Genomic DNA, 17255 nt, shown 5'->3' on the forward strand with positions numbered 1-17255 from the left:
TACCTCTCGGGTAGATTCCAGATGGTGGAGCTGGGGGACTGTCGTTCCGATAAGAGGGCCCTTACATCTGGGGTCCCTCAGGGAGCGATCTTGTCCCCTATGCTATTTAACATTTACATGAAGCCGCTGGGAGAGATCATCCGGAGACAGGGGGCGCGGTGTTATCAGTACGCTGATGACACCCAAATAGTCTTCTCTGTGTCTCCGACTGATGCAGTGACTAGGGATGGCTTCTCTCCGCTCAGTGCTTGTCTGGAGTCGGTAATGGGCCAGATGAGGGAAAATAGACTCAGCCTGAATCCAGAGAAAATGGAAGTACTTGTGATAGGTTCCCCTGGTCCGGGGATGGAAATTTTTCCACCTGTCCTAAATGGGGTCACACTCCCCATGAAGGACACAGTTTGCAGTCTGGGTGTGCTTCTGGACTCGTCGCTTCACCTGACTTCTCAGGTGGATGCGACAGTTAGAAGTGCCTGTTATCAGCTTCGGCTGATACGCCAGCTGCAACCATTCCTGGGCCGGGGGGACCTTGAAACAGTGGTACATGCACTGGTAACCTCTCGACTCGACTTCTGTAATGCACTCTACATGGGGCAACCCTTGTACCAAACTCGGAAGCTACAATTGGTCCAGAATATGGCAGCTAGGCTGGTCACTGGCAGCTCCAGAGCCAGCCGTATAACACCAGTATTGATTCATTGGCTGCCAATCCGCTTCTGGGCGCAATACAAGGTGTTGGTTTTTACCTATAAAGCCCTAAATGGCTTGGGCCCAGGGTACTTGGAGGACCGCCTCTCTCCATATAATCCGCCCCGCACTCTCAGGTCGGGCGGGAAACAACTTTTGAGAGTCCCTGATACGAGATATGTGGTGTCTGCACATAGGGCTTTTTCTGCTTCGGCCCCGCAGACCTGGAACTCTCTGCCTGACGAGCTCCGCTCATCCCCTTCCCTGGAGTCTTTCAGGAAAAATCTAAAGACTCACCTCTTTCGTCAAGCTTTCCCCCATGTTCCCTAATTCCATTCTTCTCCCCTTGTGTTGCTGTATTGTATTGGATGTAATTGGTGCTTTGGTTTTTAACTGTTTTAATTGTGATTGAATGATGGATATTTTATTGCTGTACTGTATTGTTTAATGTGGGGGGATCTCTTTCTATTGGATTTTGTAGTTTCGGTATGTTTTTATTACTGTTGTAAACCGCTGTGATCATGGGAATAGCGGTATACAAATAAAGATTCATTCATTCATTCATTCATTCATTCATTTCACATGTCCATATTGTGAATTAGTAAAACGTTGCTGAAACATGTTGAACTCTTCCTCCTCCTCCTCCTCCTCCTCTTTATTTTTATTTGTGTGTGTGTGTGGCATACACACATATATTTTATTTAGTGAATGACCAGCAAGATTTAAAAAGTACAAAGCATAATACATGTCTTAGAATCATTTTAGGGGTATGGTCAGGAAGACTCTCATGATGTGATCCAGCACTTCAGATAAGCATTACTATTCTGAAAGTGTTAGTCTTGAAGGGACACTCATCTTCAAACAATGGGTAGCTTTTTAGAGTGGGTTTGGTCCCAGGACCTCCATGGATACCAAAATCTCCGGATGCTCAAGTCCCATTATATACAATGGTGTAGAAAGTTGAAGAATCAGTGTGATGAGTGGTTTGAGATGAGGGTTCATTTTCCTGCTTGGTGTGGAGGTCTCTTATATAAAATGGCAAAAACAAGCTTTGCTTTTGGGGATTGTTTTTTTTTGGGGGGTTGGGCGGTATTTCAAGCTGTGGATGATTGAAATCATGGATGCAGATCTCCATGGATACACAGGGTTGACTGCATAACAGTCAGGGGGTGATGTTACCCTAAAAGGTGTGCAGTATATGGGATCCCCACCAGAGAACCATCACCAGTCAGAGCAGACATTACTGGGCTAGATGCCCAAATAGTGTTGTAAGAACTTGACAATGCAACATGAGGCCACTAAAGCAGCTACGTATACTTAGTATAGCATTCTGCTACATTCCTGTCACATATGAACCCTATTCAAAGTCTAGTCCCACCAAGTGAACAAGGGGAAACTTTCAGGAGCCCTCTTTCCCTACTCCACCTCATCACTTCTTTGTGTACCAAATGTTTGCCTCCTCTACGTCTGTAGGATTCAGCTGCAATTCGCAAAACAGAAATTCAGTCATCTATGCAGGACAGATATGGTCCCTTAATCTCTGCTTTCCTGCAACTGACCTTTCTATCCTCATCTAAGTACATCCATCATCATCAACTATATCCATCCCTTCACTGTCATGTTTCTCCTAATTCCAATCCATGTTTGGTTCCCCAACCCCATAGTTGATTCTGCTACCTATATTATTTAGAGCTTCTTTAACTGTATAAACTTCAGCCTTAAAACCATTTCATTGCATCACAACCCTGACTAACCCCTCCCTCCACTTTTCCAAATTTGGACACATATGCAACCTCCCATTTTTAGTAGGCAAAGCAGAGAGCACATGATATTTCTTGTGCCAGACATTTTGTTTGTGTTGCGGGAGGAAACAACCTCATCTGAACCTTCTCCAACCAGTAGATCTTCAATGTATGATTGCAGTGTTCCTTGGCCTGGGGCAGGATTGCAGTGACACACAAACATTCAAGTGGAACTCTCCTGTGGAATCCATAGCCATGTGAAATCCAGAGTCACAGACTGCATTACAAAATAGGTTGACTAAAATAAAAACCACGTACTGCCAACCAAATATGAAAACAGGCTTCACTTACGTTGTGTACGCTGACAGTTACAATGCAATAAAGATTTTGTAGCCTACGAAAAACACCTTCCATGATTTAAGGTGACTATGATGTAAGCAAAAACCTTTGAACCGGTCAATATTGGAAACACAGCCATGTTAAAATACACTACAGGTGAAGAAGCACTCTTGGGCCCAAAATAGATCGGCCAAATAATGTGGCTTCCGGCTGGTATGGGAGTGTGGCGTTTAGATGTACTTAGAATCATAGAAGCATAGAGTTGGAAGAGACCGCAAGGGCCATCCAGCCCAACCCCCTGCCATGCAGGAAATCCAATTGTGGCCCGTAGCTGCTTTTTTTGGCCTATCTCCTTCATCCTTTAGTCTACAATACTTTGTTATGTACTAGTTATCTCTAAACTAATCATCAACAGAGAATGCAAACAAAAGAGCAGTGGACAAAGAACCTACACGGTGTTGGATGGGCATGGACTCAGCAAATGCAGGCTGTAGTCCCCACTTAGCCATAGAACATACTGTGAAGTCGAAAGGCTTTCATGGCTGGCATCCTTAGTCTTTTGTGGGTTTTTCGGGCTATGTGGCCAAGTTCTAGAAGAGTTTCTTCCTGATGTTTTGCCAGCATCTGTGGCTGGCATCTTCAGAGAATGCAGGCATGGAAGAGGGTCACACAATGTGTGTGTGTATCTCTCTCTCTCTATATATACACACACACACACACACACACACACATACCCCACTCTCTTCCATGACAACATTCTCTGAAGATGCCAGCCACAGATGCCGGCGAAACGTCAAGAATAAATTCTTCTAGAACATAGCCACATAGCCCCCAAAACCCACAAAAACATAGAACGTACTGTTTCAGCCTGAGCTGCTTCAGGTTGTTGTGAGGATAAAATGGGAAGAGACTTGTGTTTAAGCACACTGAAGTTAAATAAGATAGACATGTAACATTTTGTGGGTAATATATACATATATATGTTCAAGCAAACTTTGTCTTGGACTCTGCAGAATTAGACAAAGCACTTTGGTAGCCAAATGTTAAAGAGGCGGTGTGGTGTAGTGGTTTGAGCATTGCCCTACAGACTCTGGAGATCAAGGATTGATGCCCCACACAGCCAGGGAAACCCACTGGGTGGGTTGCACACTCTCAGCACCAAACAACCCTATGAAAAGGTCCCCATAGGTCAGAAATGACCTGAAGACACACACACACACAAAGCCATATACACTGTGGTCATAGCATCATAGAGATGGAAGAGACCACAAGGCCATCAGTCCAGCCCCATTCTGCCATGCAGGAACTCTCAATCAAAGCATCCCTGACAGAGGGCCATCCAGCCTCTGCTTAAAGACCTCCAAGGAAGGAGACTCCACTGAGGAAGGAGTGTGTTCCTCTGTCAAACAGCCCTTACTGTAGGAAGTTCCTCCTAATGCTGAGCTGGAATCTCTTTTCCTGGAGCTTGCATCCATTGCTCCATTGGGTCCTGTTCTCTGGAGCAGCAGAAAAACAAGCTTGTTCCCTCCTCAATAGAACATCCCTTCAAGTATTTAAACAGGGCTATCATATCACCCCTTAACCTTTTCTTCTCCAGGCTAAACATCCCCAGCTCCCTAAGTCCTTCCTCATAGGGATTCATGGTTACCAGACCCTTCACCATTTTAGTCTCCCTCCTTTAGACACATGGCTCCAGTTTCTCAATGTCCTTTTTTAACTGTGGTTCCCAGAACAGGACACAGTATTCCATGTGGGGCCTGACCAGAGCAGAATAGAGTGGCACTATTCCTTCCCATGATCTAGACACTATCCTTCTCTTGATGCAACCTAGAATCGCCTTGGTCTTGTTAGCTGCTGCCTCACCCTGTTGCCTCGTGCTCCAACGGGGGGGGGGGGGGGACTGCCCTCAATCTCAAAGGGGGGGGTGCCAGAAGCAACGGAGGGCCTTTGCTCTCAGCCCCCATTAGAACCCTAACCCTCCCCTTTGAGAAGCCTTCAGAGACACCTCCTCCCTCCAATGTCTTTCCAGCAGCAAGGCCTCCAGCCTGAAGATGCCCCAGTCAGGTCCCCCTCCCGGGGCTTGGCTTGTCTCCCGGGGCGGTCCCTGCCAAGCAGCCCCTCCGAGCGCTGCAGGAGCTGCAGCAGGGCCTCCCTTCTCCTCCACCGCTGATGCTGCTCCTCCTCGCCGCCTTCTTCCCCGCCTCCTCCTCCTCCTCCTTTTGCTGCTGCTGCTGCTGACGTCTCTCTCTCTCTCTCTCTGATCCGTCTGAGGAGCTCCGGGCGGCGGAGGGAGCAGCGATGGTGGCAGCGGCGTTGGGTGCAGCAGCCTCGTCCTCCTCTTCGTCGTCTTCGTGCTCCCGGCGCCTGTCCCGGCGCTCGCCCTCGGCGCTGCTGCTGCTGGCGCTGACCGTGCTGCTCCTGGTGCAGAGCCTCGTCGTCTGGAACTTCAGCAGCTTAGACGCCGGAGAGCAGCAGCAGCAGCAGCAGCAGGAGGCCCAGGACAAGCAGCAGCAGAACCAGCATCAGCAGCATCTCCAAGGAGGAGGAGGCAGGAGCCGGAGGAGGGAGAAGCGCCAGCTGGAAAGCAGCCACAGCCCCGACCTGCTCCGGAGGCACCTGCCCCGCAAGGGACCCCGAGGAGGGGCAGCAGCAGTAGCAGCGGGCAAGGAGGGCATGGTAAGCAGGGTCCAGCAGGCTGGCATGCATTGCCTCCCCCGCCCGCCCCAGGCCCCTTGCTGCCCAGGGACTGGTGGCATCCTTCTCGGGTTGGCACAGGGATCCACAGGGTCTGCCAGTCCCTTCAGGGTGGCACCGCCGGGGCTGCCCCCTCCTCCTGACCCTCGGCGCCTTCTCTCCCCTTCCTGCCATTCTGTGTCTTCCTGGCTTCAGGCTGGCATGCATTGGCACAGAGCAGCCCAAACCTAGCTCCTAAGACAAGGCATGGAAGCCAAATCACTCCAAAAAAAGCATGGCACCCCGATCCTATGAAAGGCTCCAGGCCTCCGGGATGCATCTGGTTGGCAGAGGTGCCTCCTTGGCCTGCCATGGATTTCTAGGGTTCCCTCTTGGCTTGGACTCACCCTTGTTGGCATAGATGCATGGAAAGCAGTGAGGCTGGTGGCAAGTCCCTCAAGCGCCATGGGACTGGCCCAAGGACCACTAAAGCCTGGGCCAAGCTGTTGGTCCTTCGTTGAGGGTTTGCTGGCCCCAGAGTGCTTCCACTGACTTTGCATATATCTAGGAGAAGAGTGTCATGGAATCTCCTTCCTTGGAGGTCTTCAAACAGAGGCTGGATGGCCATCTGTCAGGGATGCTTTGATTTGGATTTCCTGCATGGCAGAATGGGGTTGGACTGGATGGCCCTTGCAGTCTCTTCCAACTCTATGCTTCTATGAGTCTATGATTCTATGCTAAGGAGGGCAGAAGGGAACTGGGTTTCTCCAAGGACCTTTATGAGAGAGGATATGCAGTGGAGCCATGGCCATTGGCGGCACATTGTGACTTGACTGTCTTTGTTTTTCTTATCAAGGTCACAAGGTTTCCATCTTGTTTCAGGAAGACAGGATTTGGAGACCCTTCTTTACCTGTTAGGCATCAGTTGATGGAGTTTTTGGGCTTCTCCTGTGCAAAAGAGCCTCTGGGCACATGGCCGGTGGGAGTCCTTTCTCCAGGCTGCCTGGGTATCATAGTGACGTGTCAAGATGGCAACTAACTAGGTTAATGTGATATAAATGTTACCAAAGCCACCCACTTTCTCTCTTTTACCTGGGTGATGACCAATGTCTGCCACGTTATTTGAAAGCCAGAGGTGGATGCCGGCTGACTTTATCTTTCTAGTCTTTCAACCAAACTAACAGTCCAGGGATTTGTGAAATCTTATTAGACACACTTGGTGCTGATGTGATTGATCTTCAGGACATGCAGCTGAACATGGCAGGCAGTGGCACAGGAGATTTCCAAGATCCCGCAAGCATAGATAAACAGGCATCTTGGCCATGCTGCCTAGGGCTGCTGTGGTTCGCAGTGCACTACAATCGGAGAAAGCTGGGCTAGACTAGCGAGTGGAGCCCTTGAGGACTATTTTCCTTTGAATGTCCCTTGTCTGGAGTTCTAGTTTTGGAAGTGTGGGGTGGAAGGGATGCTTTCACTGGGCAAGGCTTGGGTCTGGATCCTCTTGGGAGGCAGAGATTAGGGCAGTCCATGACTGGGTGCCTCTGGCTCCATGCAGAGCACAGCTTTCTTGCTCCTGAGGAACTGCTGCCAGTTCTTACACAGTTAGAATTAAGGGGTTGTGAGCCCTCTAGCTGGAGCAGGGGTTCATTGTCCCTTCAGATGTTTTGGATTTCCATCTTCCAGAACCTTATTCATGGTAAAGAATGAAGGATTCTGGGAGTTAAAGGCCAAATGTTGAGAACCATAGAATCATAGAATTGGAAGAGACCTCAAAGGCCATCCAGCCCAACCCCATTCCGCCATGCAGGAACTCTCAATCAAAGCATCCCCATTGATAGATGGCCATCCAGCCCCATAATTCAAAAAGGATTTTGACACTCGAACGTGTCCAGAGGAGGGCGACTAAAATGGTGAAGGGTCTGAAAACCATGAAGCCCTATGAGGAATGACTTAGAGAGCTGGGGATGTTTCGCCTGGAGAAGAGAAGGTTAAGAGGTGATATGATAGCCCCGTTTAAGTATTTGAAGGGATGTCATATTGAGGAGGGAGCAAGCTTGTTTTCTGCTTCTCCACAGAATAGGACCCAGAACAATGGATGCAAGCTCCAGGAAAAGAGATTCCAGCTCAACATTAGGAGGAACTTCCTGAGAGTAAGGGCTGTTCAACAGTGGAAAAAATTCCCTCAGAGTGTAGTGGAGTCTCCCTCCTTGGAGGTCTTTAAACAGAGGCTGGATGGCCATCTGTCGGGGATGCTTTGATTGAGAGTTCCTGCATGGCAGAATGGGGTTGGACTGGAAGGCCCTTGGCGTCTCTTTCAGCTCTATGATTCTATGATTCTAAACCAGGGGTAGGCAACCTTTTTGAGCCGGGGGCCGGGTTGCTGTCCTTCAGACAACTGGGGGGCCGAAGCCAAAAAAGAAATAATTAAATAATTATTTAAAAAATTAATTAAATAAATAAACCGGGACAAATGTAGGACAACATTTTCAGATGGAGGACACTTTTTAAAAAAAATATGGAGGACACGTAAAAAAAATTGCTTATTTTTTAAAAAATGTTAATATAAACGCATGTTTCGGAGGCTTCTATAGACAATTGCCCCCCTTGCCTGCGCTTGCCCCCCCTTGCCCGCCTCCTCCTGATAGGCCAAAGGCCCCACACCCTCACGCAAGAGGCCAAAGGCTCCGGCGGCAATCGGCGGCAGGACCGGGCTGGGGCCGGTCTCAAGGCCTTGCCGGGCTGCATCTGGCCCGCGGGCCGCAGGTTGCCTACCCCTGTTCTAAACTCATTAAGAATGTGGATATTTCTGCAGTCAAACAACTTTGCGGCTGTCTCATGATATTTTAAATAGCCTGCCTTGAATTTGCTGTTTGGTGTCATCACACTTTCTTGGGACTTCAGCTTCTAAGAAGTGGAATGTATTTCAGAACTTATTAAAAATTCTATGGTGAAATCCTGGTTGCTGTTAAGCTCAAGGTTTTTTGGAAAATGGCTGTTGATTTCAGAAGGTCCAGAAATCCTCCATAATGTTCCCTGAAAAGTAACATATTAGGAACAATATGTAAATGTGTTTCACTAAAAAATGTAATGTTGTTTTCAGATACTCTCTTCTGTTACTTTATGTTTGTATGTTACCGATACTGTTTGTAATGTGTTGTTTCCAATCCCCTGCATTATTCTTGTGTGTGCATGTGCAATGCACTCTTAGGCTCATGCCCTTGGACCATCGTTCGCCATAGGAGTCCTTGACTGTTCCTTATTCATTTTTTAAGCAGTCTATTGAGTAGTGAAAAGCAAGGCAAAAATTGCTCTATAGATCTTTGGCTCCATGAGTTGCCTGCTTGCCTTGAAGGTATCCCCCCCCACACACCCCCTATTTTCTGTTGCCTCTGTCTTCATATCTCTCTAATGAAACTGTTGCTTGGCAGTAGCTCTTCCAGCTGGAGCCCTTTGGCATTGGAACACAGCTTCTTGGGCCTGTGCGGAAGCGCAAACAGGAGGACTAAGTAACGTCTGCATTTCTCCCTGGGAATTATTAAGCTGTTGCACCCACCTCCATACACTTTCCCTAAAGAAGAGCAAATGATCAGCAGGGGACCCAGTTATGAGACGGCAACAGAGAAAAGTGCTTTATAATGGGATTCTCTATTATTAGAAGCCCTCTTTGGAAACTTAATTATTTTGGAAGGTATTGTTTGCTGAGTCGTCCAGATTTTCCCACCACAAGTCAAGGGCGCTTTCTGTGCTGTTGGTTTTTTTGCGTATGACCGTTAACATGTTCTTGGGTTTTGTTTTTCATGCTCAAGATCTTTGCACAGCTGGAGTGGGGTAAGACAGGTGGCCACTGATGGACGCGACAACAGTGTGGTTATAGCTGCTAGAAATTTGGGGTTGTTACTATTATTATTAACCTTTATTTATAAAGCGCTGTCATTTACACAGTGCTGTACATAGAAACGTTTAGTTAGATGGTTCCCTGCCCGCAGGCTTACAATCTAAAAAGACACAACACAAAAGGAGAAGGAATGGTGGTGGGGAAGGGGATCAGGTCCAGCAGTTCTTCTCTACCTCCGAGGCCTGGACCAAGGCAGATGGAATGGAGGAAGGGTTTACATTCTTAATGGATGGTCAAAAGGAGAAGGGAATGACAGTAGGGAAGGGGGAAAGTCCAGCTCATCTGCTTTCTTACATAGGCTTCTCTCTCCCTCAAGATGGTGGTCGGAAGGAGGGCTCTTAGTCCTTCAGGCGGGGCCTGTTGTTGCTGGCCTGCCTCTCTCCCCCTCAAGATGGTGGTCGGAAGGAGGGCTCTTTGTCCTTCAGGCGGGGCCCGTTGTTGCTGGCCTGCCTCTCTCCCCCTCAAGATGGTGGTCGGAAGGAGGGCTCTTTGTCCTTCAGGCGGGGCCCGTTGTTGCTGGCCTGCCTCTCTCCCCCTCAAGATGGTGGTCGGAAGGAGGGCTCTTTGTCCTTCAGGCGGGGCCCGTTGTTGCTGGCCTGCCTCTCTCCCCCTCAAGATGGTGGTCGGAAGGAGGGCTCTTTGTCCTTCAGGCGGGGCCCGTTGTTGCTGGCCTGCCTCTCTCCCCCTCAAGATGGTGGTCGGAAGGAGGGCTCTTTGTCCTCTTTCTTGCTGAACTTTCCTTCTCCTTGGTGTTTCTGTTTTCAGAAGGCAAATGGTTATATTTCTTATGAGCTAGCTTAAGTTTCAACATCTGTTTTTAATCTATATTTTATTGTTATCTCTTTCCTCCATGAAGCTAATCCTACTCCCTCAATTTTATTCTTCCAACAACACAAGGAGGTAGATTAGTATGAGAAATAGTGACTAGCCAAAGGCTACCCAATGTGTTTTATGGCCAAGGGATTTGAAATGAAGGCTGGCATCCTATTGGATGCGTTAGGCATATGGTTGCACCTCCTTGCTCTTTACGTGACACTATATTCAGTTCACAGCTGGATAAGCAGAGTTCTGCAAGTGTAACTGTTGCACATGCAGCTGGACATTATTGGATGGTGCACAACCTCTGTTCAATGCCTTCCGCACACCATTTCATTTACTCCGATTGCAGAAATAGGAAGCACATTTGCAGATAGGTGGTCAGTTACGGTGTTGGTCTTGAGCAAAAGGGTGATATAACGCAACACCAATTAACTACAGCCTATACAAGTGTGATGTAAGACCTAAGTTTACATCTCCAGAATCCTAGTCCAGTTTGTTAACCACTATGCAACCCTTGTCATCCTGTTGATTTTGCTTTCTTAAAAATAAAAGGCTCGGGGGACACACAAGGGGGTGTTGATAAAGTGTGCTTTATTGGTTGTGCATTGGTGCTGGATTTGATCAAGATGTTCCTTGCAAATGTCAGCAGATAGAGATGGTTGCTGAATCTGTGTTCTTCTTTGAAGAGGCTTTCCTTCATTTACTCCCACACTAATTCTACTTGTGTCACTTCGTCTTAATATTGCAGTCTTATGCAAGTAACATTCACTAGCTTGGGACTATGTGGCTGTACAGACCAGCCATTAAGGCCAGCCTGGGGGCGGAGTTGGGGCATGATGTCCATATGACGCATGCCCCAATTCAACCCCAGACTGGCGTGATGCCACGTGCCACACCACATGGCACGTAGCATCACGGCGCTCCTCTGGCACTGCATCTACATGGTGCAATGATCGCAATTATACATCCATGATTTAGGTATTACCCTTTCCTGTAAGACCAAGGTCAGTTCTAGAGTCTATGTTTGTGCACACAATGATCTAGGTTTAATCCCTGCAATCTCCAGATAGTACTTCTGTTTGAAACCCTGGAAAAGCACTTCACTGCCATTCAGTATAGACTTGGGTGGGACAGGGAGCCCCTAATGTCCCTGGACTGTAGCTCCCATGAATCCTCATCACTGGCTATGTTGGCTAGTGTGGCTGGCAGTAGCAGTCCAAATATTATCTGAGAGATCGTGTGTTCTTTATTCTTGGTGTGGACAACATTGAATTAGACTAGAGAGGTTAAGAGCGATAAAAAGGGTTTTTTTGGATATGTCCGCAGCAAAAAGAAGAAAAAGGAAATGGTAGGGCCACTGCTTGGAGAAGATGGCAAAATGATAACAGGGGACAGAGAAAAAGCAGAATTACTCAACACTTTCTTTGTCTCAGTCTTCTCAGAAAAGGAAAAGGGTGCTCAACCTGAGGATAATGGAGCAGAGGACAGAATAGAGGAATTTCAGCACAGAATAAGCAAAGACATAGTACAGGAATACCTTGTTAATCTAAATGAATATACACTGGCAAATGTAATATCAGAGCCATTGGCAATAATCGAAATGTCAGGAAGAAACTCTTCTAGAACATGGCCACATAGCCCAAAAATCCCACAAAAAAACTAATGTTTATGAGTTTTACAAATTGCCTGATCCATGTTCGATGATAAATATCGTAGAGCTTGAAGAGCCTGCAAGGGTTATCTAACCCCATGCTAAACAGGAGTACACAACTACAGCACCCCTGAAAGATGCCCATCCAACCTGTATTTAAAGACCTCCAAAGAAAGAGAGTCCACTGCCCTCTCAAGTAGTCCATACCACTGCAAATTAACTGTTGCAGTAAACAAGTTCTTCCTGATGTCTAGATGGACTCACTTTTCTTGTAATTTGATTCCTGTTCTGGTCTCTGGAGACGCAGCAGACAAACAATTTATTTTCTATATGATATCCCTTCAGATTTTTAAAGATAAGCATCATGTCTCCTCTCAGTCTTCTCAAAGCTACCCAGCTCCCTCAATTGCTTGGTTTCCAGACCTTAAAGGTAAAGGTATTCCCCGTTGACAAGGTTGTCAAGTTGTGTCCGACCATAAGGGTATGCTCATCTCCGTTACTAAACCGAAGAGTCATCATTATCAGATACTATTCTATGATCATGTAGCCAGCATGGTTGCACAGAACGCTGTTTACCTTCCCACTGGAGTGGTGCCTATTTATCTACTTGCATTTGCATGTTTTCAAACTGCTGGGATGGCAGAAGCTGGGACTAGCGATGGGAGCGCACCCCATCATGCGGCACTTGAGCTTCAAACTGCCAACCTGCCGATCTTGCACTCAACCGAGTCAGCATCTTAACCACTTGAGCCACCGCATTCCAGACCTTAGATGGGCTAAATATAGGATATAAAGTTTTAGTTGTTCTTGATTTTTAGATTTTATATAAGAGACACCATTTTACTAGACCATTGTGCTTAATGGGACTTGAACATCCATGGAACCAAACCCCAGCAGATACCAAGGGCCCATTGTACTTCAGCAAAGAAAGTTAAGCAATTGATATAAGATATCAGGAACAGCTGTCTGTAGGAATGTGACCTTTTGAAAAATAGGGTTATTTTAGTGTAAGGTTTTGTTTGTAGTTATGAGGAAAGTATATTCCATTCTCTTTACGTTATTACTAATATTCCATAAAATAATTTCCAAATAGAACTTTGAATATCTTTAAAGTTTAAAGAATATATTTAAACCAAGCAGGCTAAATCATATTTCACCATTTAGAATACTTTCTGAAAATTTCCCAGTTGTACTTGTCCTAGAAAACTCACATTGCTGGCTGTGGGAACTGTCACAGTGAATGCCTGCACCTGAAAATGTGTCATTATATCGCTGTTGGATAGTCAGTGTGAATCCTACATTTTGCTTCAAATGGAGAGGCAATGGTTGGGACGTCTAGGATTATAAAAGGCTATAAATCCAGATCTCTAGTAGCTATAAGCACGCCCGCCTCCATTAAAGGATGTAGGGTTGTTGTATTGTTTTTTAAAACACCAGCTGCAGAGTCTGTCTTTGCAATTGTAATTATTATTATAATAGCATCAAACAAGTAATGATTATTTTTCTGTTCTTTTCCTTTGCAGTGGGAGCACAATTTCCTCTTTAGATCAGTAGAAACATTTTTATGTGTTGTGCTCCACAGTGGGCCAATAACAATGAGGACAATTATTACTATTATTTGTCATATAATAGTGTTATTTCTGTGCATTAGAATAATGGATCCTAGCTTTTAAGAGGTTGTCATCTTAATAGAATTAAAGCAGATTGTACACTGAGGCAGAACCTGGAAAAGTTACTTTTTTGGGTCATAACAGCTTGACTCCTCAGCTAGTGTGGCCAGGTAGTTTTTCCAAGTTCTGTGCAATAACAGTTAAAAGACTGCTGATAGGGATGAGAAGGTCCCCTTTCCATTTGTAAACTTCTATTTCTTATGTTCAGGCTGTGTGTTCCATTGTTAATGGAGCCAACATACCACCAACACACAAAGGTGAAGTATTAGCAGTTCTGAGGCATAATATGGGTGGCCATGGACAAGACACACTTTTAACTTTTAGCGATCCCTAAACCCTGCCCTTCCAGGTGTTTTGGACTTTGGTTCCCAGAATCCCAGACCAAGATGGCTGAGTTTTTTGGGAGCTGAAGTCCAGAACACCTGGAGGACCAGAGTTTGGGAATCACTGCTTTAGATGAAGGCAGTGGCAAATTTTCTCTGAATAAATCTTGCCAAAAAGCCCTATGATAGGATTACCATAAGTCAGAGTTGACTTTATGACATCTAGCTACATCCTAAGACTTCTTACTATTGTGATTTAAAATCGCATTCATCTTTTTCCCCACCATATTGTTCTGTTTGACTCATGGGCCTAAATCCAATTAGTCTCTACTAGAGCAGGCTTATTGAATCACAAATATGAATTTACCAAGTTGCCAGTGATTTAATGGATCTACTTTAGCTGGGATTAATGCTTGGATTTATGACATATGCACCTTGCCATTGATTATAATCTTGAGATTCTTTTCACGTGGAATCTCTTGATAAATATGCAGTGGTGACTGGCACTTGATAAGTGAGGTAGTGTCCGGGAAAGCAGCCAAAGGGCTGATAAGGCAGCTAGTTCCCAAACAAACAAACCCCCTCCCAGCACAGCAAAGTCAGTGTAAGCTACACAGTCCTGGAGATTCACAGTAGTTCTACCAAAAGGGATTACCAAGAGAATTGTCAGACGGTCCGAGGTTCAGGGCAACAGATAGGCAGGTCGATAAAGCAGTCCAAGGTCAAGGTTTCCGGGTAGTCAAGACAAGAAGCCAAAGGAGCCAGAGACAGAGTCTTTCCTCTAAAAGAGTCAGATATCCACTGGCAAAGAACCACACATGCTCTAGGTGCTTAAGAAGGCAAGGAGCCGGCCTTCAGCTGTGTCTGATTACGAAGACGCTTCTGATAAAGCCTCCGAGATCTTCGAAGGCCCTCTCTTTCTGCTTGACGCTCATTGAAGGTAGGCACACTGCCCAGATCCTCCTCCGTGTCCACAGCCTCGGCACCAGGCAAACTTGACTGCTGAATCTCTGGAGGGGCCATAGACTCTGCTCCAGCAGAACTAGGGCCAGCCTCTGGCTCCTCCGTTACAGGTTCAAGCCCCAGGGGCTCTGGCTCCTCCATTACAGGTTCAGGTCCCAGGGGCTCTAGCTCATCGTCTGAGTCCTCCAAGCCATCCTCCAGGCTGGGCATGACAGGTAGAATCATAGAATCATAGAATCGGAAACTGTTCCTGTGTCCTCTTATTTGTTTTGAGGACAATAAGCACTTTCTGTTTATCCCTTGTAGAATGTCTCTTTTACTTTTTGGTAGGTGGGCATTATAATAGGTTTATACACAAGTGTCAATAATTAAGGGGATTTTAATAAGGTAACTTGGCAGAGAGCACAGGCGCTTCATTTAATATACAATAACATGGGTGAGATTCTGTCCTTTATTTTCCTTGGCATTTGCTATTGTCCCATTATTGCAATATCTTTGGTCTGTGATACTAGAGTAGTGTTCTTGTGAATGAACACTGTATTTAATCAAGGATTTGATAGAAGGAGGGAGTGACATTACAGAGTCTTATTTTTTTAAGTCAGGCTTGCATTCATGGGTTGTAAATACAGGTTGAGTATCCCTTATCTGAAATGCTAGGCCAGAGGTATTCTGTATTTCAGATGTTTTAATTATTTTATTTGCATATACATAGTGAGGCTAGGAGAGTGATGATCCATGAAATGGTGAGAGTTGTGGATTCCCAAAACTTTGCCTTTTCCTGCACCATGTCTCTTTCCAGCCTCGCAAATACAACACAGGTATGGACTACACTACTTGTGTTGTAACTCAAAAAGTTTTGGGTTTTGGAGAACTTCGGATTTTGAAATTCCGGATAAGGGATACTCAACTTGTATTCATTTACAGTCACTCCTCTGTTTTTGTGGACTTAGGATCTGCATCTCTTGCTTATGCGTAAGCGGCAAACGGAGGGGGACAAAATGGGGTGTGCACCTGTGGCATGTGCCCATGGGCATCTGCAAGCACACACCACCATTCAAGCCAATGGGGCTTGAAGATTGGTGGTTTTCATTTTCGCGAGAGGGGGTCCGGAACACCCCCCCCCAAAAATGGAGGGGTGACTGTATATGTCAAATTGCATCAACTCCTTTTTTGATAAGGTATACCTTAATTCAGCTTAGTCTTTTTTTAAAAAAAAGTGCCATTGCTCTTTTGGAATAAATAGTTCAAAGTGGTGGCTGGTGCCTTTGATTCTGGTGGGTACTGGAGGCTATCCAAGTTGACAAACCTATTTTCGGAATAGAGTGTAACACTTTGCATAGCTCCTTTAAAGTTCAGGTTTAAACCTGGAACAACTTAACACTGAACCCAGCTGGCAGCAAAAACTACTGCAGTTCAGTCCTCAGAAGAATTTTCTCTACAGAGGATTTTGCAGGAAGGAGCAAATTATAAACTACTGCTAAAGGTTAATTTGAAGTGCAGATGAATGAGCTATCCTTCAGCATGCCTGGTTGGAGTTTGAGCTTCTGTAGGCATTCTAAGTATATGCTCACCACAAGCCATGCTTTGAAGTCTTCCCTGTTCCATGGCTGCTTGGGACCTTCACATTGGTGAGTAGGGTAAGGAGGAAGGCCAATGTAGCAATGGTCGTGTGCATGCTCAGTTGAGGGCCTTTCTTCCTACTTGGAAACTAGTAGGAACTATCATCTCCAGCCTTCCCAGCAGAAAAATTAGGTTTTGCATGCCACATACTTGCTGGTAATTGCTGCAGTTGCCCACCCTTAATCTAATTCTTTGGTTGCTAACTGTATCTTTTGCCGTGTTAATGCACATGCTTTTATGCTATATTTTTTGAAACAGAAAAAAATATTTTTAATGGCTGCATCCGTACTGCAGAAATAATCCGGATTGACACAGTTTTAACTGCCATGGCTCAATGCCATAGAATTCTGTGAACTTTAGTTTGCTGTGCCACCACAAAACTACAAATCTCGGAATTCCATAGCATTGAGCCATGGCAGTCAAACCAGTGGTGTCAAACCAGATTATTTCTGCACTGCAGATGCACATGCACCCAATGTGTACTTTATTATTATTGGCTACTTTGAATACCTTTTTTGTGGAAGCATAAATTAAATGAGTGAACACAGAATACTGGAGAGTGGTGTTTGTGAAATCAACACACAGATTACCAACCTCCTTGAATGCTCCCTGCCCCAGCTATCCTCCATTTGTGGGTCTTGGCTGCCTCCTGTTGTTTCCAGCCATGGTGCTCCTCACCCCTTTCATTGAAGTCTTGGCTTGACGTGTACTGTATTTTGGATACTTTTATAATAACAGATCCAAACCATATTGCTTTATGTTTTACGGAGCTGCCTCCTGGTAGCAGTGGATTCCTTGTTCCTGACGTTCTTGTATAAATGAAGTAAACAAAGCTGTTAGCATGGACACTGAGAGAATAATAATACCTTGCAG

General features: G+C 45.8%; 1 protein-coding gene across 1 annotated transcript in view; it reads left to right on the plus strand.

Annotated features, from left to right (window-relative positions):
• The first annotated feature begins 5066 nt into the window (after positions 1 to 5066).
• The window catches only part of LOC149306256 (xylosyltransferase 1-like), a 155196-nt gene continuing 143007 nt past the window's right edge, over positions 5067 to 17255 (plus strand). Inside the window, exon 1 of the mRNA XM_089540869.1 lies at positions 5067 to 5444. Coding sequence (XP_089396995.1) covers positions 5067 to 5444 — 378 coding nt within the window. The remainder of the gene's footprint in view (positions 5445 to 17255) is intronic.

Source organism: Sceloporus occidentalis, unplaced genomic scaffold (assembly GCF_023333645.1).
Source record: "Sceloporus occidentalis isolate IW3139 unplaced genomic scaffold, rSceOcc1.0.p SCAF_10, whole genome shotgun sequence".
Lineage (NCBI taxonomy): Eukaryota > Metazoa > Chordata > Lepidosauria > Squamata > Phrynosomatidae > Sceloporus > Sceloporus occidentalis.